The sequence below is a fragment of the Xyrauchen texanus genome, chromosome 13 (assembly GCF_025860055.1).
Source record: "Xyrauchen texanus isolate HMW12.3.18 chromosome 13, RBS_HiC_50CHRs, whole genome shotgun sequence".
Lineage (NCBI taxonomy): Eukaryota > Metazoa > Chordata > Actinopteri > Cypriniformes > Catostomidae > Xyrauchen > Xyrauchen texanus.
This window is the reverse complement of record NC_068288.1, coordinates 22,110,729-22,134,858: the sequence shown is the minus strand read 5'-3', so window position 1 is coordinate 22,134,858 and position 24,130 is coordinate 22,110,729. Positions and strand designations below refer to the sequence as shown.

General features: G+C 38.5%; 1 protein-coding gene across 2 annotated transcripts in view; it reads right to left on the bottom strand.

Annotated features, from left to right (window-relative positions):
* rab6ba (RAB6B, member RAS oncogene family a) overlaps positions 1-23,723 on the bottom strand; it is a 139,259-nt gene extending 115,536 nt beyond the window's left edge. For both annotated transcript variants that reach the window (XM_052141269.1, XM_052141270.1), the window contains exon 1: positions 23,535-23,723. In XM_052141269.1, the coding sequence (XP_051997229.1) occupies positions 23,535-23,604 (70 nt within the window). In that variant the 5' untranslated portion in view covers positions 23,605-23,723. The remainder of the gene's footprint in view (positions 1-23,534) is intronic.
* Between the last annotated feature and the right edge of the window lie 407 nt (positions 23,724-24,130).

The following is a 24,130-nucleotide window of genomic DNA, read 5'->3' as shown; positions in this document are numbered from 1 at the left end:
ATAGCTGATGCCTTTGACCATTTCAATATGATATTTGGCTTGTTTTTCTATGCATTTAATTATTATTTGTATGTATTATTATCAAATTAATATTACAAATAATTTGCCCATAGACACACAGACACACGCTTTAAGAAACATTTATTACATTATTAAGAACAGATGGCAGAAAAGCCATCTGTAAATGGTTCTTACTTTTTTGTTTGTTTCTGTCTTCTGAATTTTGTGAGTGCTGCAAATGACTTCAGATATCTCAGCTCAGGAGGTGTTTTGAGTTCAGTTTGTTTATTTCCACAGAGCAGTTCATTGTGACCACAAATCTGCAGCCTATACATCTGTGATAAAAACATAAAATAATACAAAAACACGTTCACCTCGAACCGTGATTATTATCATTATAATTATTATTTTTACATTTATAATTGTTTTTGTCTTCATTTGTGCAAGTAATTTTCTGCCTGCATGTTTAGATGGACACTTGGATCTATATATACATATATATATATATATATATATATATATATATATATATATATATATATATATATATATATATATATATATATGTGTATATATATATGTGTGTGTGTGTGTGTGTGTGTATATATATAGATATATATTATTCTTTTATCACTTTATTTATTTTGTTTTTCATTTCATTTGGAGGGCAATTTGAATTTAGATATGTATTTGATTTAAGTTTTTTGTTTTTTAAATAAATTAATTACATTGTCAATGCAAAATCACTAAAGCAAGAATAATCACCGATCCCTCAGCCCGGCTGCCAATGTAATTGGATATTGTGATATATATATATATATATATATATATATATATATATATATATATATATATATATATATATACATACACACAGTTGAAGACAAAATGATTAGCCCCCAAATGAAATTTCAATTCTTTTTCAAATATTTCCCAAGTGATATTTAACAGAGCAAGGGGATTTTAACACAGTATTTCTTATAATATTTTTCCTCTGGAGAAAGCCTTATTTATTTCAATTTGCCTGGAATAAATTAATTATAAAAAATAAATAAATGCTAATTGGCTACGGAACAACCCACTGTTATCCAATGACTTGCCTAATTAACCTAACTTGCCTAATTAACCTAATTAATCCCCCAAGCCTTTATGTTGCACTTCAAACTGAGGATTAGTATCTTGCAAAATAACTAGTGTAGTAATATAAAACTGTCATCATGCCAAAGACTAAAGACATTTGTTTAAACTTGAGAAAAATAATTGTTAATGCTCACAATACAGGAGAAGGATATACACAATTAGCAAAGCGTATTCAGGTGTCAAGAACTGCCGTGAGAAGTATTATCAAGAAGTTTGAAGAGACCCACATAGTGGAGAACAAGACTGGCAGAGGCAGGAAGCAAAAGATTTCAAAAACCTTGGAAAGAAAACTGCTGAGAGAGGTTTCTAAAGACCCAAGAACAACTGCCAAAACACTAGTGAATGATTTAGCCAAGTCTGGGACTGATGTCTCAACGAAGACAGTCACTAGAGCCCTGCACAGGAATGGACTGCGAGGTTGCAGAACAAAGAAAAACTCCACTTCTGAAGAAGAGACAGCTCCAAGCTAGACTGAAGTTTGCCAAGGACAGCCTAGAGAAAAATGATGCATAATAGAAACGTGTCCTTTAGTCAGATGAGACAAATCTAGAGCTCTTTGGCCATAGAGATGTTGCCTATGTTTGGAGAAAGAAGGGAGAGGCATTCAACTTTAAGAACACCGTTCCCACAGTGAAACATGGCGGTGGGAGTATAATGCTGTGGGGATGTTTCAGTGCATCTGGAACTGGGAATCTCATTCGGGTCGAAGGAATCATGAAAAAGGAAGATTACGGGAAGATTTTGAAAGACAACCTCAACAAAACTTGTAGTTTTGGGTCGTTTGGTTAGACATTTCATCTTCCAGCATGATAACGACCCAAAGCTTACCTCACTTCTGGTGAAGAACTACCTCCAAACAAGCAAAGTGAATGTCCTTGACTGGCCTGCACAAAGCCCAGACTTGAATCCCATAGAAAATCTATGGGCCAAATTGAAGACTAGAGTCCATGCCAGGAGACCAACAAATCTGGAGAAGCTTGAGAGATTTGCTAAGGAGAAATGGGCAGCAACTCCTCAGGAGAAATGCCTAAAACTTGTTGAGAACTACAACAAACGACTAAAGGCTGTTATCAAGCAAAAGGGATACACTATTGACTATTAAGATCAGAAGGCTAATAATTTTGACCTGTAGATTTTTTTTATTCTTGGTTATAATTATTTTTCCATTTGTATTATAAACACTCTAAGTTGCCTAAATAAACTATTATGTTTAGAAATGCTATGTTGAAAAAAATATTTGCTCCATAATAGGGACAAATAACAAAATAACCGACCAGTAGATAAAGCAATGATGAAATAGTTCCTTTGCCAGAGAAATGGTAACAACAGTTGTAAAGCCATATTTATAGCTGAACAACACACATTTTAAATGCACTTATTTTTTTTCCAGTTTTATTTGAACTTTTAGTTCAAATAAATACAAAATGCAGTACCAGTATTGTGGCATAAGAGAAAAAGAAGTGAGGTACAACATGCAATCCATTACCGGCCGTTACTTGGCAGCCAAGTCAATCAATAGCAGATCAAAGCTGCCAGAGAGCCATTTTCTCCAATACATCAGAGAACAAGACAACTGCAGCAAGGAGCAATGAGATGTGAAATGAAGACAGTGTTATCTCTACATCCAGCTGATGTAAATTCTGGCCTCCAAGCTGTTTTTAACTGCCCCTGGCACATAGTAAAACACACATAAACATTTAAGCATTCCCTCCATCTTTCCCGAGCTGAGAAAGCACAACGCATGTTTGTATATTGATAAAACATTTAAAGTCTTCATGTTTGAGTCTCTTTGTACAGTAGATGGGATAGCTTTTAACTTGCCATCTCACTGGCCCAGTCTTTCATATTCTGTTTCTACTGCAGAGTGAAATGTCATAACTTTATTAAAAATAAAATTAGCTTGATTTGCCATAAAGCACTGAATGTATTTGCACTGCCTGAATAACCTTGCAAAAAATATACAAACAACTAAATACTTTTGAAAAATGCTAATATTCCAACCCCAAAATGTCCAAAATTCTCAACACCCTTTTGAGCCCTTGCACTCATTTAAAGGAGTCATGACTCAAGGAATCACATTTTCCTTGATCTTTTGACATATAAGATGTAATTGTGCTATAAAAACCATACTGTAAGTTTCAGAACTCAAAACTTCCTCCTCACAGCAAAAAGAGGATTTGTTGAAACCAAGCTGCCAAAACAAGTCATTCTCCAATTCCTCCACATTGTGATGTCTAGGGTTGTAAAGGTATGAGATTTTCACGGTATGATAACCGTCTCAGAAAATATCACGGTATCACAGTATACGGTATTACACAATTACTATTATCAGTGAAAACAGAAGGGTTATTTATTTATTTATTTTGTAGCAAACAAATTATTATAATTGAAACCATTTATTTTACTGAAGTATGTGTAAAAAAAAAGTCTCCTTTTTGAAAATAAAATAAATAGAAAAAATAATAAATCTAACAGAATTATAATAAACAAAATTATATAAAAAATATCATGTAACTATAACATGTTAAATAACTAAAGCATGCTAGTTTATATGTTAAATGAACTACTAAATGAACAATAACATCTGCTGTGTGAGCTTTTGAAATAATGTCCTATGATTATTAATAATTAACATATACTGTAGGTGCACGACAGCACAGCCAGACAGCTCCTGTCTGTAACTTTAACTCAGTGCTTCTCAACTGGTTTTGCTTCAGGACAGATTTTACATTGGAAATCAAGTGTCGACCTGCCATAGATTAAATATAACCTGTATTTAATGTATCCTGGGTTGCATTAGCTTTTATGTTGTATAGTTTTGTTCGTGGTTTTCCAGTGCAAGGACATGCATCAAGTGACATTATTTTTGTTGTTGATGTCAAAATCTACAGGAAGTTGTCTCTCCCCAATTTAAAAAATGTAAGAGCATATTTACTTATATGAGCCCATTATTATCCCGTTTGTTACCTAATAATAAATATTTATACACATATTACACAGAAGGAAAGGCTCCTCATTACCATGGTTAGGTCAGTGTGCTAGTCTTAAATAATAGTAATAATAATAATAATAATAATAATAAATTAAATGTATTTATGAAAAATAAATACTGGCTGAAACACATCTTGTGTAACGTCTGGCAGAAGGAGGCAGACGAGGAGTGAGGATCTACACACAGGCTTTATTGAACAAGAGTGAGAACAAGACAAACAGGAACAAAAGAAACATCCGCGATGGGAAAACTGAAACTAAAACATGAAAACATCAGGGGAACACGAACTGGTTGAACATGGCTGGATGAACACGGCTGGATGAACACGGCAAGACAGGCACGACATCTACTTCTCAACATGAGCAGAACATCAAAACATCGGCAAAACAACGATCGACAAGGGAATGGAGGAACAGCGGGGTTCAAACACACAGAGACATGACGATAACAAAACGACAATCAGGCGAGAACAATGACACAGTGATGAGGGTCGGGAATCATGGTAATTGAAGTCCATGACTGCGACACGAGAAAAACAGGGCAGACAACCAGGGATCATAACATCTTGAAACTTTAACTACAACTGCCACTGTTGATATAAAATGAGGTCTAATAGATTCTACCTTTAGATTATTTCATATGAAACTATAACATTTTGTCAAAATATAACAGTTACTTTTACTCATGTAAAATCCTGAAACAAATTTGTAAAGGTGATGGTGTGTAATACATTTTTTTTTATTTTTTTTTATTTTGGCGCAGAGCACAGTTGCTCTTTTCCTCAGTGCTGTTTGGCATGTCAGGGCTGCTACTGTTTGAGAGGTTCGAATTGACAATCTCCATAACACTTTAAACTAGAAAAGTCTCACTAGAAATGAAATTGGTCACAGTTTTGATGTCTGCGCTCCGCAATATCGAGGGAAGCCCAGTTGTTGAACGTGCGCGCCAGAGAGAGCAGATCATGATCGCGAGCTCGTTACACTCGTGAAAGTGCAAATGAGAAGTCTTTTGCTGTTTGCGAGATTATCATTAAATCTGCCTCGGCAGGTAAATACTCGATCACTTGGGCGGCCGCCAAAATATCTTCAATGGGAGAAGTTACAATGGCATTGTCATTTCCCTGCTATCCACGACCCAGTCCGAATAGACCAGTTGAGAAACACTGCTTTAACTCACACACACACTCATGTCAGACCCCATCGCCTCTCTTCTCTCAGACATCTGCTGCATGTTTGTGTGTGTGGCGCAAGTCCACGAGTCTGACCGTGCATGTGAGAATCTCCGTCCAGTTGCATTTTTTTCTCAATACCGTAGATAAGCAAATGTACATGGTATGATAACCGTCAATTTTCAAACCGTGGTATACCATGAAACCGGTGTACCACTGCAACCTTAGTGATGTCACACTGTGGTAGACATTTATATCTGACCACCTAAACAACAACACATCAACACCTAATTTACCTTATCACTTCAGTAGCCCGCCCCCCGGCACGCTCGTTGACTTCCGTCCAAGCTTGAAGTGAGAGCGGCTCGCCTCACGGCCAGTCTGGTTACTCCATCGAGCCCCCCAAGCTGGATGATGAGTTTGCCGCTGCATCAGAGAGCATTCCGGCGTCTGACACGGAAGACTTGACTGGACTGCCGCCTTCGGGTCGGCACGCCCAGTCTGAGGCAGATGCCCAGATGGCCAACATGCTTGCCCGGGCCGCCGTCAGCGTGGGGCTGGACTGGAACCCTCTGTCCAACCCACAACCTTCACGGCTAGACAATTGGTTCCTCAGGTCCGGAAGCTGCTTACAGCCACGCCATGTAAATTGGTTCGCAGCGGTAGACCTGAAGGAAGCGTACTTCCACGTCTCTATCTTGCCTCGACACCGACCCTTCCTACGGTTCGCGTTCGACGGACAGGCGTATCAGTACAAGGTCATCCCCTTCAGCAAGTCCCTGTCCCCTTGCGTCTTCACGAAGGTCGCAGAGGCAGCCCTTGCATCCGCATACTCAATTACCTCGAGAACTGGCTCATCCTAGCCCACTCTCGAGAGTCACTGTGCGCCCACAGGGACCAGGTTCTCAGGCACCTCAGCCGTCTAGGGCTTCAAACTGGGAAGAGCAAGCTCACCCGGGTTCAGAGCATCTCTTTTCTCGGCATGGAGTTAGACTCAGTCTCAATGACAGCGCGGCTCACCAATGAGTGTGCTCAGTCGGTGCTAAAATGCCTCACCTTATTCAAGCCAGGCACAGCGGTTCCTCTAAAACAATTACAGTTTTGAATTATTGGTTAAAGTATCAGCACATTCCTATGAAAAAACATGAAAGTAATCCATATGACTCATGCATTTTATATATAGCCGCACGATAGCTTTCTTAAACCCGAATGTAGGTTATCAAATGCAAATCCTCCTGCAGCTCAAAAATCTAATTTTTCAATGCTATTCCATGTCACAACAGGCGTGATGTGTCAATCCACAATTTTTGGAATCGGAGCATTTTACAGCATTGGTGAAGGAGAAGTTTATCTGAAAACAATGCCCTTTTTGGAGCTTGACAGACACTGGTCACAATGAACTGTCCTTGTATGGAAAAGAGCAGTAAAAACTCTTTAAAACTTCTCTTTTTGTGCCTCAGAGAAAAACATTATCTAACAGCATTTGGGTTTGGAACAACATGTGGTGTGTAAATAAGGACAGCATTTAGAACAATATTTATAACAGAGGAAATTACAAGATGTTCTGATAATCTCTTTAATACCCATATGTATTAGGTGATAGGTAATCACATTTTTTATAAAAAGGGGCTTTAAGCATTAAACAGCTTTAGGAATTATAGGTGAACTGCAGTGATCCAAAGCAAAGATGAGACTCTGGGTGTTACACAGACAAAAACAAAATCATGGTTAGGGTACCTTTATGCATAGATTGAGAAAAAGAAGCAACATTTTCTTTTCTTTAAAATTCTAATTAAGAATAAAAATTTTTTTAGTAGAGCAGGGAAAGATGTGTGGGCTACATACTCAACCGCTTCATGCCCATAACATTTAACTTAGAATTTACAACCTCAGGACACCTCTACAGAATGCATCACCCTGTAAACGTTGTTCCTGACCTCAATCTCAGGATCAATACACTGCTCCACAATGGGCTTGGTCAGCAAATGGCTTTAAAAACAAACCATTACCACATTAACTCGACTTTTTCTGCAACTGACCACACCACACACACAATATATATGAAATGTGATCCAAAACTCGTTATCAAACTCATTATTGATGGTACTATTCAAGTAAATTGAGCATATTTGCCATCTGAAAAATTAACAAGTGCCAGTACTTGAGTTCAGCTGCCAATGAGACAAGAAAGGCAAATGTGCCACAAATCCCAAGCACTGTCATTCCTCCTTCCGCTGTATCTCCAAAATTGCACAGAATCGCTAATCCCCTGATAAGGTTTACTAACAGGTGTTTGTAAACATTCTTTTCTGAGGACGCTCTGTGGAATAATGGAAGGAAGGAGTTGCTAATGGCCTCTGGAAAAAACGAAGAACCTTTTTCATCCAAGAGCACCAATACTGCACAAAGGAATATCCCCAGTGAGGCATCTGAATGCGTTTATATCTTTCAAAGAAATATAAATATAAATATAAATTACTGTTTTCACTCAGTGCATTATCAAGTACACAGGAGAGTACTATTGCGTGTAATACATTTTGATGCATTCCATTATTTTTCTCCCAATTTGGAATGCCCAATTCCCACTACTTAGTAGGTCCTCATAGTGCCGTGGTTCCTACCCTCAATCTGGGTGGCAGAGGACAAGTCTCAGTTGCCTCTGCTCCTCAGACAGTCAATCTATGCATCTTATCACGTGGCTCAATGTACATGACACTATGGAGACTCCCAGCTTGTAGAGGCTCATGCTACTCTCCGCGATCCACGCACAACTTAACACATGCCCCGTTGAGAGCGAGAACCCCTAATCATGACCACGAGGAGGTTACCCCATGTGAATCAACCCTCCCTACCAACTGGGCAAATTTGGTTGCTTAGGAGGCCTGGCTGGAGTCACTCAGAATGCCCTGGATTCAAACTCGCGACTCCAGGGGTGGTAGTCAGCGTCAATACTCGCTGAGCTACCTAGGCCCCCCTACATTCCATTTTTTTATAAAAACGTTTTTACAATGTCATATGAAAAAGTGGTATTTAGTTTCCCTCTTTCTCTTCTGCATGTAGGGCTCTTTGTTTTGCAGCAGGAATGATTTTTCATGTTACATAATCAATAGCATAATACAAAGTGCATTATCTTTGTATGAATCTAAATTAGATAAATTCCTATCTAATCTTTTCCTCAGATGGTGGGAGTTTCAAAATACCCTTTTTTTGTTGTTACACGTGTCTCACAGGCATCTAATGAAAGCCATATAGATTCATGGACAGGCATAAAATATAAGACAGGAAAAAGGGAAGACATTTGGAGGCCATTTTGTTCAAACGATACAGACAGGTATAAAAAAAACTAAAACAAAGTGAGCCAGAGAGAGAGGGAGGGGAGCGAGCGAGCGAGAGCGAGAGATCTGGACAAACACACACACACACACACACACACAATGTGATGTGGTCAAATAAATAATAATAATAATAATCTATATATTGCTGTTAATTATATATTACATATTATATACTGTCCAAGTTATTGGACAAAATGTATTTTGCTTTTATTTTATTTTATTTATTCTATATGATGCTTTGGCAACGTTGTTTTTGAAACTGTCATGCCAATAAAGCCCATTGAATTGAAATGAGAGAAAAGAATCAGGGGAGAGTGAAAGCAAAAAAAGAGACAAGAAAACAGAGCAATGGAGAGAGAGAGAGTGCAAATGAGACAAAGATAACTTGCTTGTGAGTCTCATTAAAATGCAAGAGGGCATCTCTGAACATTAAAGGGAGAAGCAAGTGCTGTGAGTTTAAAAGAGAGAGAGAAAGAGAGAGAGAAAGAGAGAGAGAGGCTTGCAGGGGTGATATTGGTAAAGCTAATCAATCACAATGGGGTGATTTATAATTAGAGAACTTTCCAGTTGTGCTAAGCAGGGTATCTGCAGGTTCGAAGAAATTACATTTAAGAATTTTTAAGGCCTCTCCGTGACTTCTACGGAACTGTCAGAAGCTCCAAAGGCGAAAAATATGGGATCAGTATCTATGTAGCGTTACGTGCGGGTCTGAACAGATTCCTGAATGATCCACCTTTGAGTTTGTCCTGGTGTCTGATGAGAGACAGCGAATTCACCTCATCCAATAATGTTTTCAATGGAGTCGTAAAGACAATGAGAAGAAAGGGTCGTGATAAAACGGAGCATCACACACCGATTTCTACTAAAGATTTCAGCACCATAAAACTGTCCGATGCGCTTAATCCTAACACACCTGAAGGACTCGTAAACAAAGTCTGGTTTGACGTGCAGTTACACTTCGGACGTAGAGGAAAAGAGGGGAACCGAGAACTCATTCCAGACTCATTCTGCAACGGTTTGTTGTTTTTATTTGAGCTTTCATGCATATTACATATTGGAACGTTGTTGTTCACGGTCAGGGACTATTTTTTTCTAGCGGAAGGAATGCTTTTATTGATTTAACTTCATGAAATTTCCACTAATACATTTTTTTTTCTTTAATATTGTGTGGTAACCGTTTTATAAAAGCAATAAGGTACTCGAGGCAAGTGCTGTATCGTGAATAAGTAACGGCTGAAGGGGTTGCAGGCACTCCGCTTCGCGTCGTGCCTAACAACGCCCTTCAGCCGTTACTTATTCACGATACAGCACAGCCTCTCGTACCTTATTGCTTACATATTGTGACCCTTCTCTTTAGCCACTGGTGTTCCAGCAAGACATGACACTATAGACTCACCATCTCTTCAATGGCACGCATGGTATAAATCTGTAAAAAGCTCCAAGATCCAATCTAATTTTCCACAACTCGTGTTGTCTGGAGTTTTTTGTCTACTGAAAGTTCTTAGAAAGATACGTTTTCAATGTTTTCTCTGCGGAACGATCCAAAAACACTTTAAACAGCAGTATAGCCCATCGAAGAGACTGTACGTCTACCCCTCACATCCTCGTTGTCATTCGCGTCAAAAATCAAATATGCCGCTGCTGTGAATAAGCTGAATGTGCTGAATAATATTTATATATTTGTTATTGGCAGTACCTTTAACAGGTAGTTAAAGAGCAGTTCATTTAAAAAATACATTTCTGTAACCACTGCTCATTCTTGAGTCTGTATGAATTTTTCTCTGCCATGGATCAAAAAAGGAGATGTTAAGCTAAATGTTTAGTTAACGTTTTTTTATTCAATAAAAGTTAATGGTGGCTGAAACTCCCTAATATCTACTTTTAATATCCACTGAAATAAGAAAGTCATACAGGTTTTGCAACAGCTTGAAGGTATTTTATATTTATATTACAAAAGCCGATCTCATATTTTAACACAATGTGCATTGCTTATTACCATAAATCATTAAGAGCTCCAATGGAAAATGGAGTACCTAACATAACAATTAGCTATATGAATATTAAGTAGAAATGGTTAGAAAACCACAACTACAATCCATTCAAAAGTCCCTCAAAATCTTTGAGGCAAAATATTTCATAGTCTTGTTGATTTCAACAGGAATATGATGGCTCTAGATCTGCTAGGAGCACCCCAAGAGGCCTGCAGATATTTTTTAATCTCTTTCATAAAGCATTGAAAAAACCTCAGGCAAATGTACTGACTGTCACTTTGTTAGATAATGCAAAGATTTAATCTGTGTGTGACTAGACCATAAACCCTCTGGACTAGAGGATCTGACATTCAAAGATTGGTTGTATGCACTTTACAAGTAATGCAGCAGTTACTTCATTAGTTCCATAAGTCTTAAACAAAAACAAAAACAGAGGAAGCTGTTTTTGTTTGTAACAGGGTTCTAACAGTCAGGGAAAACCAATAAATATCAGGGAATTTTAAAGTTATGATGTCCAGGCCTGGAGAAATAATGGAAATGTCTACAGTAAATATATATATTTGTAGATTTTCCTCTGCTCTGAAATATTTAATTGGCTAGACATTGCATTTTGTAAATGCTCATGTGGTAACATGACTACAATCGACATGCTGCTTCCAAATGTCCATGTACTTTGAAATCAAACCAATTCTACTGAATTATTGACATGCACCATTTCCCATATAATAATAATAATAATTCCTTACATTTATATAGCGCTTTTCTAGGCACTCAAAGCACTTTACATAGTATAGGGATGATGCGACGGCAGCCAGCTATTGGTGGGGATGAGAGAGTAGAGTGATGTAGCCAATTCAGGGATGGAGATTAATACGAGGCCATGATAGATAGGGGGCCAATGGGGGGATTTTTAATGACCACAGAGAGTCAGGACCTCGGTTTAAAATCTCATCCGAAGGACGGTGCCTTTTTACAGTAAAGTGTCCCCGTCACTATACTGGGGCATTAGGACCCACACAAACCGTAGGGTGAGCACCCCCTGCTGGCCTCCCTAATACCACTTCCAGCAGCAAACTTGGTTTTCCCCAGGAGGTCTCCCATCCAGGTACTGGCCAGGCTCAACGCTGCTTAGCTTTAGTGGGAAACCAGGCAAGAGCTGCAGGGTGATATGGCTGCCAAATTATCCTGTAATACTAACAAGTGCCATCTCACATCAGACGTTTTTACATCAGTTCAAAAGTGTGCAACTTTCCCTGTGGTGCTACTGCCGCAATCTCTAAGACATGGGTTCTGTACCCATGGAAACAAGAAATGTTGGGGTCTTGTGTAAACCAAGAAGTAACATTGACATACACAATGGTGAGTAGCCTATAATACTGAGGTTGCATTTTCACTCAAATAATAAAAATTAAATGGGAGATACTGGATGTTGGATGTAGAAAGGAAGTCCTGCCTTACAAGTAAAAGAGCCAATCACCTTTTAGATACAGACATCACCTGTCAATCAACTCAATAACATGCATGCGCATTAGCTAAACAGGCTGGTAGAATTGCGTTTTATAGTGTAATCTGAGGTAAAGAAGCACAATTTATGATAACAATGTTGTCAGATTTTACTGCTGATTTAAATTATGTTCTTCTCTCATAATCTTGACCAACCATTTTTAAGATTTCAGTCTTTCCCCATTTAAGCAGAAAGGAGCTGCAGTTGTATGTCGCTTGTTTACATAGAAAAATAGCTGACCAGGAGCATTCCAAAGATGGCCGCCGAGTGACCTGACTTGCTAAAAAGACTTTGCTGTATTTCAGAATTTACAACTAAAAACACAACTCGCTTTTGGCATCACCCTGTGGACATTTCACCTCAAATACTCTTTTAGCTTCGGTCACTTGGGGCAGTAGTTCAAATTTCAGTAAGCACAGACCAATATTAGCAGCAGAACTTTTGACCTCCTGTAGCCAAATTCATAGTACAAACAGTTTGCATGTAGAGTAACACTAGTAGCCAGTGTGATAACATTATTCTGTCCTTTATATGTCTTTTTGAAAACATCTGTACACTAATTGTTTGAACTGTTTAAATTCAAACCAATTGCAGCAATTACCTGACATACAAATGAAAATCTGCACCAGCAATCTCTTTCAAAATTGTGTTTTATAAGATCCTAATCTAGTGCTATTGAATGACAGAAAAGATAACGGAGAAGTCATGAAAATTCCTTGTCAAAAAGTGTGTGAACACTGTTTTAATGGGATATCTTTAACACAAATCAAGAACCGGCAAAATCAAATGGACAAGAGGAAATTCAGAAGGTGTATGTTTCATTGCATCTCTGCAATTATCTCGAACATCCTGAGCAAACCTCCCAATGAATCAATAGACAGAATAAATTAGACTTCTCGTGGTAAACACTAACCCTGACCTGCTGTGTGAGTGTACAGCAATACTGGTTAGATTTTCTCTGAACACTGTTGCCTGGAAACATGCTGATTGACACATTTGTTTGAGCGTGTATATGAGCTGATCCAAGCCTGTGCAACTGACTCAGTGAGTCAGAAAATTTATGTGGGCAACATAATATCATCATTCACAGTGGTCATCTGTCCTATAATGAACTAAAGACAGTCAACTTCAATGAGTGTTGGCTGAAGAATCAAACCACTTATGAATGGGATAAATGGCTGGTATTTTGGATGAATGTATCTAGGAGATCATACTGCAGGCTGCCTGCTGATAGACAACTATAAGTTAATGTGATAATTGAGTACGAGACACTAACAAAGGCCTGCTTCATTACTCTGACTTAGGAAGCTTGCAGGAGATTGCTTCCTCAAAAAGCACAGGCCATCTGACTTGCCACCTGAAGATTTAGCCACAAATGCAAAAATGCATAAATATTAACAAACAGGCAAAATAGACAGCTAATGAATTAGTAAAGATTGGACAGAGAGATTCATTCCACACTCGTTTTATCCTTCAAGAATTATAAATATTTGCTCCTCACTCTCAGTTTAGAATTTTACTTCCTGTACTATGTAGGCTACTACTATTCAGTACAGCCTCATTGTCATTCCCATTAAAAATAAAATATGGCGCTAGCATGAATAAGGTAATTGTGTGTCATAGCCGTTACTGTCAAGCTCCAATCCGATATTAAAGAAGCCTAAAAGTACTATTATCGTAATCCATATAACTTGTGTATTTTGTACAAAGTCTCTGGAAGCCATATAATTTTGTCAATATAAAAGGATTCATTTAATAAGTAAATATATTGTCTGCATGCGCAGTGCAGAGCGCTGCTCTGTTGTTGACACACTCAAAGCACAAATGGCTCATGAAGCTACTGTTTTTAGCACAGCTCAAAGAACTTCCTGGAATGTCCTGCCAAAATAAAGCGAGAGGTTTTAAAGTTAATAAATTACTCAAATGTTATTATTGTATAAAATAACTTTATTATCATTATTATTATTAAAATACAGTAATATTTACATTGACTGAGTAATCACAAATCACAATAATCACAACTAAAATGAACACAAAATAGTTAAAAGAATACAGTCCAAATACTTTGTATGGAAAAACAATGTGCCAATAGAACTAACTGGCTTAATGCTCTCTGAAGATTTTCACTGAAATTACTGTGAAATTTGCTGCCACATTATCCAGTTGAGCAGTTTATAATAAAGGTTTTCTTAACATGCTACACAAATATTTTTGTTATTCATCTCTGTCTACTCTATTTTATATTGAAATGTGTAGATTTGAAAAAAGTTTTGGTGCATCCCTAATAATAACAACATGTAGATTTTTTTTCATTATTCCAAAAGAAATTCTCATTTTAAATAATAATTTTCGGTGTTCGGTTTTTGGCCTAGTGTGTCATGAATTTTCGGTTTAAGTTTTGGCCAAGAATTTTCATCACTACTATATACATATACTGTATGTATATATATATATATATATATATATATATATATATATATATATATATATATATACACATACATATACAGTAAAAGGAATTTGTCTTGTGACAGAAGCTTCCAGTGCAAAAACTATAAAACAACAAGACAGAGATAATAAAACAATTTAATAAAAATAAAAAGCAAATAGAAAAGTATATATAGACATACACAATAAGAAAAAAGAAATACAAAAAACAAACAAATACAAATCTGTTATATACAGATAGTGCAAGAGAATGTAATGGCAGAAGAGGTAGGATATGTTGGATAAATATAAATAGACTAAGCTGTGTATTTCACATAATTATTGCTCAATGGGACAGTTTTGACTGTTCATGAGATGGATAGCCTGAGGGAAAAACTATTCTTGTGCCTGAAGTTTCTGGTGTGCAGTACTGTGTAGCACCGGCCAGAAGGCAACAGTTCAAAAAGGTAGTAGGCTGGGTGAGTGGGGTCCAGAGTGATTTTTCCAGCCCTTTTCCATTGGGCATTGGAATGCCCAATTCCCAATGCACTCCAAGTCCTCATGGTGGCGTGGTGACTCGCCTAAATCTGGGTGGCAGAGGACAAATCTCAGTTGCCTCCGTGTCTGTGACCGTAAATCCACGCATCTCATCACATGGCTTGTTCAGCGTGTTACCGCAGAGACGTTAACGCTATTCTCCATGGCATCCACGCACAACTCACCACGCGCCACAACGAGAACGAGAACTACACATTATAGCAACCACGATGAGGTTACCCCCTGTGACTCTACTAACCCGACAAATTTGGTTGCTTAGGAGACCTGACTCAGCATGCCCTGGATTCGAACTCACGACTCCGGAGGTAGTAGTCAGCACCTTTATTCGCTGAGCAAGCCAGGCCACCTGGAAGTGTGCAGTTATTGAAGGGAGGGCACGGTGCAATCAATAATCTGCTCAGCAGTCCGAACTGTCCTTTGTAGTCTTCTGATGTCTGATTTTACAACCTCTGCTGTGCCTTTTTCACAATGTCAGTGTGGGTCTTCCACTTTAGGCCCTGTGAGATGGTGGATCCCAGGAACCTGAATGACTCTACTGCTGCCACAGTACAGTTCAGAATGGTGAGTGGGGTCAATGTTGTGATGTTCCTCCTGAAGTCCACAATTATCTGCACTGTTTTGTGAGTGTTCAGCTCCAGGTTGCTTTGACTGCATCAGACAGCCAGCTGTTAAACCTCCCTTCTGTATGCAGACTTATCAGCACCCTGGATGAGGTTGATGACAGTAGTGTTGTTTGCAAACTTCATGAGCTTGGCAAAGGGGTCCTTAACGGTGCAGTCATTTGTGTACAGGGAGAGGAGTAGTGGGAAGAGCACACATCCCTGGGGGGTGCCAGTGCTGATCGTACAGGTGCTGGAAATGAATTTCCCCAGTCTCACTATCTGCTGCCTGTCCGTCAGACACAAACACTAGTCTCTCAAATGACTTCATGACCACAGACCTCAAAGCAACGGGTCTGTAGTCATTAAGTCCTGTGATTTTGGGTTTCTTTGGGACAGGGAAGATGGTGGAATGTTTGAAGAAGCAGGGAACTTCACACTTCTCCTGTGATCTGTTGAAGATCTGTGTGAAGATGGGGGCCAGTTGGTCAGCACAGGATTTTAGAAAAGTGGGTGAAACACCATCTGTGCCCTGTGCTTTCCTTGTCTTTTGTTTCTGGAAGATCCAGCACACATCCTCTTCACAGATCTTAAGTGCAGGTTGAGTAGCAGGAGGGTAGTTGAAGGAGGTGTTGATGTTTGTGTGAAGTGAAGGTCAGAGCAGGTGTGGGGTGTGAGACTAGCCTTTTCAAATATACAGTAAAATACATTCAGGTCATCAGCCTACAGTGATGGGGGATGGTGTCTTGTATTTAGTAATGTCTTTCATGCCTTTCCACACTGATGCAGGGTCGTTTGCTGAAAACTTGTTTTCCAGCTTCTCAGAGTAGCTTCTTTTAGGCACTCTAATCACCTTTGTCAAAGTATTTCTGGCATGACTGTATAAGGTTTTATCCCCACATCTGTAAGCATCCTCTTTGGCCTGATGAATCTGTCTGAGTTTTGCTGTTAACTATGGTTTGTCATTGTGGAATTTTAAATAAGTCCTAATAGGAATGCACATATCCTCACAGAAACTTCTATATGATGTCACAGTAACTGTGAGCTCGTCCAGATTGTTGTCTGCAGCTTCAAAAATACTCCAATCAGTGCAGTCATAGCAGGCTTTTAGGTCCAGCTCTGCTTCATTGGTCCAGCTTTTTACAGTCTGATACATCGGTACACCAACTTTCATTGATGTAAAAGCATGTTCCACTGCCTCTCGTTTTCCCAGTTAACTCCGCAATGTGAACCGCTCAGAACAGCTGAAAGCCCAGCAGATGCAAAGTGCTGTCCGGAATTGCTTCATTCAGGCTGGTTTCTGTGACGCACAAGGCAGCATAGTTTGAAAAGTCTTGAACTTGGTGCTTGACCAGTGCACCGGCTCCCTTCCCATGATTGCATCTCATAGTGTGCTTGAACAACACATGCTGTACCTCAGAATAAAATGTCCAGCAAAATGTCCATGTAACATCTGAACAGGCTCCTGTCCACCAGAGGGAGCACTCACCTGAATATTAAACTCTGTCACTTCCTGTTCCTGCCACATCAGTTCCTGTTTGGTCATTCACCATGTATATAAGCCATATGCACACAGTAAAATGTTGTGAAGTATTGCCAGTTCCACTGCCATTACAAGAGTTTTTCTCCATGTCTTTGTGTAGGCCTCCTGTTACGATCATTGCTTACATTTTCTGGACTTAAGTTTTGGCTTACTGTTTTCGATTTATTTGCTTGTGGACCGATTTATATGTGTTTTGACTAAAGCCTGTGATCCAACTACGATTGATGTTTATGACTTGGAGTATTTGAATAAAGACCAGCAAATGGAATCCTCTCAGCCTACCTCAACCTTACAGACCAAATAGTCAAAAACCGGGAAAAGAATTCTACCCTGGTAAAACTGGTTGGAAAATAATGATTAAACATAGGAAAAACAAACAAAAACAACAAAAGAATTGGAGAGCTCCACACCAAGGCTGCCGTCCGTGGCGCCATCTTGAATTAACTCCCACATGACACTCCTCCAGACGGCTTTTTCAGAGCTCTATGGGCTGGAACATAGTGACTAGTCACTGGGTTTTTTCTCAGCTGTTCCAGCCTCCCTCAACCCAGTCACTGGCATTTATAACTCATGGTTTCTGATCAGACAGGATTCACGACTGCAATAATATTATATGTGCTGCAAGCGAGAAATGAGACCCAGTCAAACTCGCTGTATCTGCCCAGCTTAAATGTGTCTGGAACCAAGTGAGCGGACAGGACATAAAAAGGCTCCAGAAGTGGTGAAGTGTGTGACGCAGTGTGATAAGTTTCCATCTTCCACATACAGACTGGAGACCTGTTCAGAGAGCCTACTTCATCTACTGGCCTAGTGAAGGACCTAAAGTCTGGCCTGTTAAAGCTTAGGAGGGAGGATGAGGCTGGGGAGGGTTTATTCAGCACCTTGGATAGCTTCTTCATGTAGCTTCTTTGTCTGGTACACAACAGCCTCTTTACTGTCCAGATTCACCATACATTTATATTTTTTAATTTCTACTTATCCCACTATTAATATCCATTTTTATATTTTGTATTTACTACAGTCAACTTATTTTAATACTTTCTAAATGTCTTATTTAAATGGAGAGTTCACCCAAAAATGAAAGTTCTGTTATTATATACTCAACCCCATGTTGTTCAAAACCTGTTTGACTTTCTTCTGTAGAACGCAAAAGGAGATATTAGGAAGTATGTTAGTCTCAGTCACCATTCTCTTTAAAGTTAAATTTCCTGCCATATATACAATGAAAGTGAATGGTGACTGATGCTGTCATTTTGGTCTGGAACAATAAGAGGGAGACTAAATATCCCTTTAATGTCTCTCCAGTGTCAGCAACTCCAAGTCAAATTCCTTGTGATACAGTTTTACCTAGCCACTAAAAAACTATTCTAATTCTGGAGTCTCACACATTTTAGAGCCATTTAAATGGCATTTCAGATCTTCCATGTGTTGGATTTCCTTCATTAATCCTTTATGGCCTCACCTTCTCCAATATCATCGTATCTGCTTTTCCACATTGCATCTATCTTCTCCATAATCTTTCACCTCAATTTCAATATCTCCATCAGGTAATCACCCATACCTGCTTAACAAAATGCTGTCCATGCATACTGGCCTCTCAAAGTAAGGCAAGTCTTACATATATTAGGCATGAGTGCTGGTAATTACTATGCATTAGCAATGTGTGGAGTGATTAAGAACTGTGCTGACATTAGCAGTACTTAGCCTGAACACATTAAATCTAACACTCAGAGGAAAATATATATTTGTACACATTAGGCAAAATGGTGAGAGGGGTGTACACTCAACAAGCTGTGTTTGTGTATGTGCTGGTATTTAACCATAGGGAATTGAACTATTGCATGCTGATATGCAAATACTGCATGTTCTAGTTAAGGTTTAAGGGAGCAAAATAATTTTTATACTGTTACACTTGTTTAAATAATTTTTACGGAAATCCCCAAATTAAAAAAAAATTTTAAAATGATATTCTATCATTATTTACCACCCTCATGTCGATCCAAACCAAACAAAAGGAAACAATTTAACGGGTACTCTGTTGACTGTATTTAATACAATGGAAGTATATAGTGACTCACTTTAACATTTAGTAAACCACAAAAGTATCATAGAAGTAGTCCATGTGAATAATGTGTCACATACTAAGTCATACAATCATTTTCTATATTGAACAGACCATAATTTGAGTCCTTATTCACTTACAAATCAAATAATTGATAAAGTCTGTAAACAGCGCTGACATCCAATATATGGCAGCTGTGGCGATAACATCAAACCTCATTGGTTCTTGACACAAGTTTCACAGACTACTTTTATGACACATTTGGGTGCTTTATTAAGAATTAAGAATTCAAGTGAATCACTATCCACTGCAATTGTATTTAATTCAGTCAATAGATCAATCATTATTTTATTTCCTTTTGAGTTCCATAGAAGAAAGAAACTCACATGGGTTTGGAACTATATGAAGGTGAGTAAATAATGACAGATTTTTACATACATAAAATTCATCACATGTTTAAGTTACAAAATATTCCTTTAAACCAAAATAAATGTATCAAGTGCATATGCTTAATTTAAGGAGTTCTCGTTGCATGAGGCCAGTAATGTGTGGTCTAAGTTTCAATGAGGGCTGGACTGGTAATCTGGCATACCGAGCATTTTCCCGTGTGCCGACGCACTTTGGGGCCAATCAGGGGCATACTGGCCATCGGGAGAACCGAGCAGGCCGGTGGGTCGGCCGCGAAACATGCTGAATGGGCCGTGATATGATAAAATGAGCTGCCGTGAAATGCAGAAATGGACAGCGATGGACAAGTTTTGGGCCAGTTGCCATGTAAAATCCCGGGCCGATTTCTCTTCCCAGTCCAGCCCTGGTTTCAATTATGCAATAAAACTCATATGTTGTACATAGACAGGGAATAAAAAGAGGCATGAAGAACAGTTGAAGAGAAAAATCAATCCAATGTCTCAAATTGCTCTACAAATGGTTGCATTATGTGTCTCTGAAGGTAATAAAAGGCAAAGAGAGGAATAGCATGTAGAATGAAACACTGCTGGCCCTTTTTGAAAGTCAACAACACAGCACATATTGGCAATGTGTTTACTGGCAGAGCAGAGGTGCTCATTGTTGGTGGTAACAGTTTGTAATTAGAGAAAACCATGACTTTCCTTAAATCAGCAATGCAAACAAAAAAATTATTAATGATACTGCATAGCTGCTCTCGGTGCAGTAGAACACTAAAATAATCAGGATATTATAGAAAAGACACAAAAGCAAGTCAAAATTATTCAAACCGAACATAGTACACTACAATTTATATGTCTGCATGCAAGTTAACTCAATAAAATAACTTAATAAAGTAAAGAATTAATAAACTGCCTTTTGCCATTCTGTGTATACGGTATAGACACAACATTAACAAATCACAACAAAGTGTGCTGATAAAGATGAAGCTCACGTGACTGCCCGCTGTTGTTCTTGAAGCAGCAATAACCTCAGCTTATTATGAACTTTTTAAAGAATAAATTTGGCATAGAATCCCATAGATAACTTAATTTTCGCACAGAGGCACTGCTGTTTCTCGCAGAAGAGACGCACGTGGCCAATGTGAACGTCCAACGTGACCGCCCCACTCAAGGAGGATGTGTGAACCCAGCGTAAATGATGTCATCTGTTATTATGGGCGCCGAAACAAAAACGTGCCGCTCACGCCTCGCTCACTGAGGATGTGTGAAACCGGCGTGATTCAGCAAGAGGTTCACTATCAGTGTTACTGGATAACACACACCTCACTGTCTGTACTGGTCAATAAAAATCCTCTCAGCTTATCTCTCCTTTAAGTCACGGGCAGCACATTAAAGCCATTCCACAGTAATTGCAGCTGTCTTGCAGGCTTTGAGAAACTGGATGGATCTGACAATAAGCCACCGCATCACCTGTTTCAAAGAAGACTGTGCTTAAGCATGTCATGACTGACAGACAGATGGTTTTAAAGGACTTTTGCTAATCAGGACAAGGTCTGATGATTTTTTGAAGTGCTTCCCCAGTGAACAGATCAGTCATTCAGCAATAACAAATTTTGTCTTAGGGAAGGCCCAGGACACAGTAGTCTGTCACACTTTTTACGATGGCAAATATTTTTCAGGGTAGGTTTAAAAAAATAGGGTTGAAAGTCAATCACTGTATAGGCAAATACCTTAGAGTCTTAGCTGCAAAAATTTTTTTAATGCTATTGAGCATTTCTATCATTGATGCCAAGGGAAAAATTAGTTAACTGAACACATGTTGTCTTCATGCTCAAATTGTCACAATGTGAACCTGCCATAACAGTAAATAGCCTATAATACATTATTCACCCAATTTAAAAAGTAAAACAAATATGAAGATCAAAGCAATGCATGAAACTGTAAAATTATATCCCAACAGAATTTGGACAACAGAAATTGTAATTAAAGGTTAATTAAAAAATGTTTACTCCTAAATAAATTAATTGTAATTTTGAAACATATGTATAGCACTCATATGAGATGAGGACTCCAGTCATATCAGTAACCTTATAAAAGCTGTTGTATCCTACAAAGGGCGGGGCACCCTCATGGGTCCAGCCATTTTAGAATCACATGATCAGCTAAATACTCCTCGCTTAATCTCAGTAACCGTCTTGTTATTGGACATTTTCACTCATGGATTAAATTAATGATGGCGGATTGTAAATAGTACATTTCTACAATGGCATCTGTAACTGAAAAATATTGATTTTGAATAATGCTGCATCCACACCACTAGGTGTCTCTGTAAGTCCAAGATGACATGAGCAAAAATTTACTGACTGCACCTTTAATAAATTCTATCAAGTTAAATTTTTCACAACTCCAATTCAAGCAAATAAATAAGACAAGTTCCATCTTTACATTGCATTTGAAGTTATAAGATGTGATGGGAATAGTGTTGTTTTAAAATAAGAAAATATGCCATAACCTCTCACTTCTCTCTGATTTTACTAAAATAGAAAACTCAGCAAGGACATCTCTCCCTGCTGCAGCAGTCTACAGAAGGAAACAATTTCAGAGTTTATGGCTCTAAAGATTGGAAAAGATCCACAACCTGATACACAATCATGATACACGATCCATGGATCAACAACTCCCACTGACATCCACAGAAAAGGGAGTGAGGAGGGTCTTTTTGCTACTCTTTAACAACACCGAATGGCTTCAGACAGAGACAACAAAATAAAGCCAGGATCAGAATCCCAGGAGAGAAGAAGTGCCTCCGTAACATGGCAGCATCCATTGTTTACTCTCACAGTGCGAATCACACTTCCGCAGTGCAATCTCAGACTGAAGTCCCACAGACATTCAGAAGGCTTGATTCATGAGGCTTTTGGATGACGCCAGTAGGCAGAATGCCGGGACAGCAGAGTTATCCAGCAAAACATGAATTTACCTACTTATAACACTCAGATTTGGTGGGACTCACTGAAATGTATTCATTCAAATAAGGGGATAACTGAACCAGTCATCACTGTTATCATGGTTTCATAGAGAAACAATACAAGGCAGAGTCTGCAGGCTGCAGCTAGATAAGTTCTTTCAATGGCACACACTGGGTGTGTCTCTCAACATCCAGATTTATTTATTTATTCATTCTGTTCTGTAAGTACATCAGCTACATTTTGCACAGTACAGGGCTCTGCAAATGCATTTAAATGGGCCTTTATGAAACTTTTATTCCATCCTGGTTGTACATTTTAAAAAAAACACAAATCTACATTTTTGTGCAGCAAATGCTCATCAATGAGTTAAATCCATGAAGCTATAGTAAATATAAACATGCAATATAGTTTTTTAAATATTAAAAACCATGCAGTCAAGCCGAGATTGCAATAGTATAAAGAAGAATTGAATTAAAAATAAGTCTTTCAAATAAACGTATAATAATAAACAGTTAAACAGATACTCAGTAAAGTTAAAGAATTAGCCCACTTGATAATTCAGCAAGGAAAATAAATAAACAAACAAACAAAAAAAAGAACACTGAAAGCCAGGTTAAAGTTCGGAGTTAAAACGATACGCCAAGTTTAGTCCAATTAAAAATGCAAATCCTAATACAGATTAAACATAACGTCCCGGGCCACATTCGGTCTATTTGATGTTAACTAAAACTTAATCATCATGATGTTACTTCAAGCAGGTGCATGCAGAACCTCTAGGAATAATAAACCATGAAGCTTATAATTAAAACTTAAGTAGGAATTTCCATAGTGACACCTACCGCTTTGCTCTCCAAGAAAGACGAGTTTGAATTTCCTTAAAGGGTTTCCAAAGTCATTGCCCACGGACATGTTTATTCTTTACCAGCGTGTTCCCTCCGGTTTCAATTTCTGAAAGGGATAGCGCGATGTAAAAAGCGGAGCTTCTGTGCGTTTGGAAACCGGAATGCTGCACTGGATCGCCTGTCAGGATCAAGACCTGCTGCGCATGCGCGGCCTCACCTCTGTGTCTCTCTCTCTCTCTCTCTCTCTCTCTCTCTCTCTCTCTCTCACACACACACACACACACACACACACACACACGCACGCACACGATGTTGTATTAACCCACAAAACGTGACGTCATCCTATATGAACCCACAAAACATGACATCATGCCTTATCACCCACATTACGTATTGAAAATTCTCTCTGTAGTTCATAAGACTTGCAAGTTTATACCATGCTTGAAATATATATGTTACGAACATGTATTAAAATATAATGGCTCACTGTGACATTGCTTGGTTAGCAAAATGTAATTTTTGTCCACATACTGGCCGTGGAGTCTGGTGGGATTTAATGGTTCGAGTAATCGAAAGGTTGCTTGTTTGAGCAC